The sequence below is a fragment of the Herpailurus yagouaroundi genome, unplaced genomic scaffold (genome assembly GCF_014898765.1).
Source record: "Herpailurus yagouaroundi ecotype Mexico unplaced genomic scaffold, PumYag 54669, whole genome shotgun sequence".
Taxonomy (NCBI): Eukaryota; Metazoa; Chordata; class Mammalia; order Carnivora; family Felidae; genus Herpailurus; species Herpailurus yagouaroundi.
The window spans coordinates 1-7,550 of NW_024413805.1; the positions used below are offsets into that span (position 1 = coordinate 1).

Sequence of the window (7,550 nt, forward strand, 5' to 3'; positions counted from 1 at the left end):
ACCACATTCTTATCAATAAGGTTGCTTGTGTTTATGAGTAATTGTTTTATATATTTGGGCGCTCCGGTATTCGGCGCATAGACATTTATAATTGTTAGCTCTTCCTGATGGATAGACCCTGTCACTATTATATAATGTCCTTCTTCATCTCTTGTTACAGCCTTTAATTTAAAGTCTAGTTTGTCTGATATAAGTATGGCTACTCCAGCTTTCTTTTGGCTTCCAGTAGCATGATAAATAGTTCTCCATCCCCTCACTCTCAATCTAAAGGTGTCCTCAGGTCTAAAATGAGTCTCTTGTAGACAGCAAATAGATGGGTCTTGTTTTTTTATCCATTCTGATACCCTATGTCTTTTGGTTGGCGCATTTAATCCATTTACATTCAGTGTTATTATAGAAAGATATGGGTTCAGAGTCATTGTGATGTCTGTATGTTTTATGCTTGTAGTGATGTCTCTGGTACTTTGTCTCACAGGGTCCCCCTTAGGATCTCTTGTAGGGCTGGTTTAGTGGTGACAAATTCCTTCAGTTTTTGTTTGTTTGGGAAGACCTTTATCTCTCCTTCTATTCTAAATGACAGACTTGCTGGATAAAGGATTCTCGGCTGCATATTTTTTCTGTCTAGCACACTGAAAATCTCGTGCCAACTCTTTCTGGCCTGCCAAGTTTCAAAAGAGAGATCAGTCACGAGTCTTATAGGTCTCCCTTTATATGTGAGGGCACGTTTACCCCTTGCTGCTTTCAGAATTTTCTCTTTATCCTTGTATTTTGCCAGTTTCACTATGATATGTCGTGCAGAAGATCGATTCAAGTGACGTCTGAAGGGAGTTCTCTGTGCCTCTTGGATTTCAATGCCTTTTTCCTACCCCGGTTCAGGGAAGTTCTCAGCTATTATTTCTTCAAGTACCCCTTCAGCACCTTTCCCTCTCTCTTCCTCCTCTGGGATACCAATGATGCGTATATTATTTCTTTTTGGTGTATCACTTAGTTCTCTAATTTTCCCCTCATACTCCTGGATTTTTTTATCTCTCTTTCTCTCAGCTTCCTCTTTTTCCATAACTTTATCTTCTCGTTCACCTATTCTCTCCTCTGCCTCTTCAATCCGAGCCGTCGTGGTTTCCATTTTGTTATGCATTTCGTTTAAAGCGTTTTTCAGCTCCTGGTGACTGTTCCTTAATCCCTTGATCTCTGTAGCAAGAGATTCTCTGCTGTCCTCTATACTGTTTTCAAGCCCAGCGATTAATTTTATGACTATTATTCTAAATTCACTTTCTCTTATATTATTTAAATCCTTTTTGATCAGTTCATTAGCTGTTGTTATTTCCTGGAGATTCTTCTGAGGGGAATTCTTCCGCTTGGTCATTTTGGATAGTCCCTGGCGTGGTGAGGACCTGCAGGGCACTTCCCCTGTGCTGTGGTGTATAACTGGAGTTGGTGGGCAGGCCGCAGTCCAACCTGATGTCTACCCCCAGCCCACCACTGGGGCCACAGTCAGACTGGTGTGTGCCTTCTCTTCCCCTCTCCTAGGGGTGGGATTCACTGTGGAGTGGTGTGGCCTGTCTGGGCTACTTGCACACTGCCAGGCTTGTGGTGCTGGGGATCTGGCGTATTAGCTGGGGTGGGTAGGCAAGGTGCACGGGGGCAGGAGGGGCAGGCTTAGCTCACTTCTCCTTAGGTGATCCACTTCAGGAGGGGCCCTGTGGCAGCAGGAGGGAGTCAGATCCGCTGCCGGAGGTTTGGCTCCGCAGAAGTACAGAGTTGGGTGTTTGCGGGGAGTGAGCAAGTTCCCTGGCAGGAACTGGTTCTCTTTGGGATTTTGGCTGGGGGATGGGCGGGGGAGATGGCGCTGGTGAGCACCTTTGTTCCCCATCAAACTGAGCTCTGTCGTCCAGGTGCTCAGCAGCTCTCCCTCCCTTTGTCCTCCAGCCTTCCTGCTTTCTGAGCAGAGTTGTTAACTTATGACTTCCCAGACGCTAAGTCGCGCTTGCTGTCAGAACACAGTCTGTCAGGCCCCTCTGCTTTTGCCAGCCAGACTCGGGGGCTCTGCTTGGCCGGCGAGCCGCCCCTCCGCCGCGGCTCCCTCCAGCCAGTCCGTGGAGTGCGCACAGCCTCACCGCCCTTCCTACCCTCTTCTGTGGGCCTCTCGTCTGCGCTTGGCTCCGGAGACTCCGTTCTGCTAATCCTCTGGCGGTTTTCTGGGTTAGTTAGGCAGGTGTAAGTGGAATCTAAGTGATCAGCAGGACGCGCGGTGAGCCCAGCGTCCTCCTATGCCACCATCTTCCCTCCAAGGTCTGTCACCAATTATTATTGTTTCTGCCTCCAACATGTGTTTATTATATATGTGCTATTTTCCTGATCCATTTTACCTGAATGACCACAATCACTTCTGGACATATCTTTGTTGTTGTTCCAAGTTTGTATTTAAATTCTAGCTAACATATAGTGTAATATTGGTTTCAGGAGTAGGATTTAGTGATTCATCACTTCCATATAATTCACTCTTGTCCATCTTCTACCCATTACTCCTTCAACTATAACCCTACAACTATAAGGGTTACTTTAAAAACTTTTTTAATGTTCACCTATTTTTGAGAGAGAGACAGAATGTGAGCAGGGGAGGGGCAGAGAGAGGGAGACACAGAATTTGAAACGGGCTCCAGGCTCTGAGCTGTCAGCATAGAGCCTAGCCCAGGGCTCAAACTCACAGACTATGAGATCATGACCTGAGCCAAAGTTAGATGCTTAACTGACTAAGCCACCCAGGCACCCCTAAGAGTTACTTTTAAAAATTGTCTGATGTCACACCTGTGTGTGTGAGTGTGTGTGTATGCACTGCATTCCATATCCCCTAGAAGTACAAGCATGATTTGGAACGTATCTATCTCTCCAAATTTATCTCAGTTACTACCTGCCTCATCAGTCTTCATTTAGCTTCTCAGAAATTACAAGCTGTTTTCTATTTCATAGATTCTGCATATAATGCATTATATGCTCAAGAGCCTCTTCACTCGTCTTCATTTGAATTATTTATACTCATCTATATTTTTTTAATTTTTTTGTTAATGTTTATTTTTGAGAGACAGAGACAGAGCACAAGGAGGAGAGGGGCAGAGAGAGGAGACACAGAATCAGAAGCAGGCTCCAGGCTCTGAGCTGTCAGCACAGATTCTGACGTGGGGCTCAAACTCACAAGCCCTCAGATCCTGACCTGAGCTGAAGTCGAACACTCAACCAACTGAGCCACCCAGGCGCCCCCTATGCTCGTCTTTAAAAACTGAGCTTGAAATTCACCCTTTCAGAGAGGTATTTTCTTTTCTTTCTTTTTTTTTTTTTTAATAAAAATAGTATTTTTTATCAAGTAGAATTACTCATCATGTGAGATGGGGCATCCCTTCTGCGAAGGCAGAAAGGGAGAAACATGATTTGATTGATACAGAAGAAGCGTAGAAATAGTCTCCCTTTTCTCATATTCTAAGCCTGCATAATACACAAAATATAATCCCTGGAGGATATTAACCATGTAAATCCTTGGATTGAGAGTAACTTGTTCTTCAAGTGTTCAAAAGATGAGCAAACATTTCTACTAAATTTTAACTTGATAAATGAGCAATGTTTTGCAATACAAATGGTATGTGAGATCGAACATCACATGATCATAACTGAGCCAATGGTTCTTTTCTGTCTTTCTCTCTCTCTTTCTCATTGCGGGATTGTTGGTGATTATCTCCCATGCTCAGATCCTGGGTCTCAGACTGCGGTGTTTAGCAGAAATCAGTGATTGTTCAGAATGTTGGAAGATGCCCACAACTGACATTAGTGTGGTTTTTGTCACTTCAAAGAACCTATGGACAGTCTTTTGCTTTTCCATTCAAGATTAAGCTTAGAAATGCTTTGCTTCATCCTAGGTCAGGCTGCCTGAAGATATAGACCCTTCCTCTGCTGCCTTCTTGCCAGTTACATTTTTAAATATAATTTATTGTCAAGTGAGCTAACATACAGTGTATGCAGTGTGCTCTAGGCTTCAGATATAGATTCCCATGATTCATTGTTTACATAAAACACCCAGTGCTCATCCCAACAAGTGCCCTCCTCAATGCCCATCACCCATTTTCCCTTCCCCACATCTCCCCTGCCATCAACCCTCAGTTTGTTCTCTGTATTTAAGAGTATCTTATTGTTTGCCTCCCTCTCCGTTTGAAACTAATTTTTCCCCTTCCCAACTCCCATGGTCTTCTGCTAAATATCTCAAATTCCACATAGGAGTGAAAACATATGATATCTGTCTTTCTTTGACTGACTTTTTTCACTTAGCATAATACCCTCCAGTTCCATTCACGTTGTTGCAAATGAAAAGATTTTATTCTTTCTCATTGCCAAGTAGTATTCCAGTGTATATATAAACCACACCTTCATTATCCATTTATCAGTCAATGGACTCTCTCTGCCCCTCCCCCACTCTGTCTCTTTCTCTCTAAATAAGTAAATAAATAAATAAATAAATAAACAAACATTAGATATGTTCTTTCTATACTGACGTTCTTGAGGGTTTTTTATTAAGAAAGATGCTGTATTTTGTCAAATACTTTTTCTACACCTATTGACAGGATCATATGGTTCTTATCCTTTCTTCTACTAATGTGATGTATCATATTGATTGATTTACAAATATTGAACCAGAGAGGTATTTTCTTAAATTTTTTTTTAATGTTTATGCATTTTGAGAGACAGAGAGATATGGAGCATGAGTGGCAGAGAGAGAGGGAGACACAGAATTAGAAGTAGGCTCCAGGCTCTGAGCTGTCAGCACAGAGCCCAACGTGGGGCTTGAACTCATGAACCATAAGATCATGACCTGAGCTGAAGCTGGATGCTTAACCAACTGAGCCACCCAGGCGCCCCAAGAGTTTTTTTCTTAATTACCAATCTACATGAGAACCACTATCTCTTCTTTTTCATTATGATAATTTTCACAGTTTGTGATTACACCTATTATTTTTAGAGAGGAGAGGAGGTGCAAGTGAGTGAGGGGCAGATAGAAGGAGAAAGAGAGAGAGAGAGAGAGAAGCAAGGCTCTCCCGAAGCAGAGCAGGAGCTCACCTGATGTGGCACTTGAACTCACAGACTATGAGATCATGAACTGACCTGAAGTCAGATGCTTAACTGACAGAGCAACCCAGACGCTCCTACACCTATTTTTCAATGCCGTTCATAAGAACATAACTGAAGATAAGTGTGCTCCTCAAGAGAAGTGTACACTTATCTTTTTTTTTTTAAATAGTTTCCTTCTTTTAATGTTTTTATTTCTTTTTGAGACAGAGAGAGACAAAGCATGAGTGGGGAAGGGGCAGAGAAAGAGGGAGAAACAGAATCTGAAGCAGGCTCCAGGCTCTGAGCTGTCAGCACAGAGCCCGACGCGGGGCTCGAACTCACAGATGGTGAGATCGTGACCTGAGCTGAAGTCGGACTTTTAACCAACTGAGCCACCCAGGCGCCCCAAGTGTACACTTTTCTTGATGAGCAGTGAGTAATATATAGAATTGTTGAATCCTATATTGTACATCTGAAACCAATTTAATACTATATATTAACTATACTGGAATAAAAATTTTTAAAAATGAAGCCTGTTCCTGGGTGGCACAGTCAGTTAAGCTTTGGACTCTTGATATCGGCTTAGGTCATGATCTCATGGTTCGTGAGTTCAAGACTCCCATCAGGCTCTGTGCTGATGGTGCAGAACCTGCTTGGGATTCTGTCTCTCCTTCTCTCTGCCCCTGCCCCGCGTGTGCACACACTCTCTCTTTCTCTCTCTATCTCTCTCAAAATAAAGATATAAACTTAAAAAAAAAAAAAGTAAAAATCAGAGATGGTGAAAAAAAAAAGAATATAACTTACTGTGGTCAGGTGTTCTATATGTTATGTACTCCACTCTATGCTTGGGAGCTATCTTGTGCTTGGCACACAAGAGGCATGGGAGGGGATGGTTCTTTCTCTCTCCCAAAATTTGCTTCTACGTCAAGGAAATAGTAATTTAAGATACCTAGTCTTTACTCTCTCCTCATTTCTTCTCAAGGAAGGGAGGAACATAATCCAATTACAGAATGAACTGAGATAAATTTCTTTTTTTTTTTTTTTTTTGGAAGATACAATTGCTAGTACTTGGCCTATCCTGTTCCCTTTTCCCACTATTCCTTCCTTGTGGGAAAACTGACTTACTCCTATATTGCCTGTGATTGCAAAGGTAATTATGTCCATTTGGGGGTTGGTATTAGGAAACCCATTGCTGACTGACATATAGGCTTCATTCTCAAATTTCTGTTTTATGAAATATAGAGGTGACACTTTGGCCTGCACAAATATCTTCTTTCTCAATTGGTTCAAAACCTGGGTGGGAGAGAGGGAAATACATATTAGCCCTCTCAAAGACCCTGTATCTCCTGAAAAGGAGGCTGGTTAGCATGTGCCCAGATTTTCCCTTTAATCTTTCCCATTAAGTTGCTCCACATTTTTCAGAAAAAGTAAATGGCAGAGTAGAAGTAGAAGGCAGAGACGAGCCCAGAATTATTGCACAACGGGACTCCCATAACAATGAAGGAAACATCAGAAGTAGGGAAGAAATGTGCTCTTTTGCAACATGTTATCGGTACATATTTGGTGAGTTAATTCATGAATGAAAAAGTATAATACAATATGATAAATTGAACAACGAATCTTGCTGATCAAAGGCTATAATATTATAAAGCCAAGGAGTCTCCAGATATCACATCAGAACTACTTTACCTAGATCTTGTGTAATTTCAGACAAGTAAAGAAACCACAGAATGGAGCTCTGGAACTCCACCTTAGGAAATGACTTCACATTAGCGGAGATTCTGAATGACAGTGGGGTTCCCAAACTGCTTTTTGCAACAATCGCTGTCCTGTACATATTGGCCCTGACCAGCAATGGCCTGCTGCTCTTGGTCATTATAATGGATTCCTGGCTCCATGTGCCTAACCTACTTAGCCAGCTATCTCTCATGGACTTGATGTTTGCATCTGCAGTTACTCCCAAAATGCTTGTGGATTATCTGCATGGGAAGAACACCATCTCCTTTGAAGGCTGCACCTTTCAGATGTTAGTAGTTCTCACTTCAGGAGGTGCAGAGGACTTACTACTGGCGTTCATGGCCTATGACAGGTATGTGGCTATTTTTCATCCTTTGCACTACATGGTCCGCATGAGGCCAAGGATATGCTGGCTCACAATAGCCACACCTTGGGTCCTGGCATTCCTGAATGCTGTGATACTCACTTCATATACTATGCACTTTCCTTTCTGTATGTCTCGGAAAATCAGGCACCTACTCTGTGAGATCCCACCCTTGTTGAAATTGGCCTGTGCAGATACCTCCATATATGAGCACATGGTATATGTGACAGGTGTGATCTTTCTCATGCCTACCCTTGCTGCTATCCTTGCCTCTTATACATTTGTCCTAATTGCTGTCCTTCATGTGTCCTCGGGTAAGGGAAGGAAGAAAGTCTTCATCACATGCTCTTCTCACCTGACT

The 7,550-nt window shown here is 42.6% G+C and overlaps 1 protein-coding gene across 1 annotated transcript; it reads left to right on the forward strand.

Annotated features, from left to right (window-relative positions):
- Nucleotides 1-6,818: 6,818 nt before the first annotated feature.
- Nucleotides 6,819-7,547, forward strand: LOC121024081 (olfactory receptor 2AG1-like; the record flags this gene model as incomplete). The annotated part of the gene is made up of 1 exon (XM_040466397.1): nucleotides 6,819-7,547. A coding segment is annotated over exon 1 (729 nt), but the record flags the coding sequence as incomplete, so codon positions are not given.
- Nucleotides 7,548-7,550: the final 3 nt, after the last annotated feature.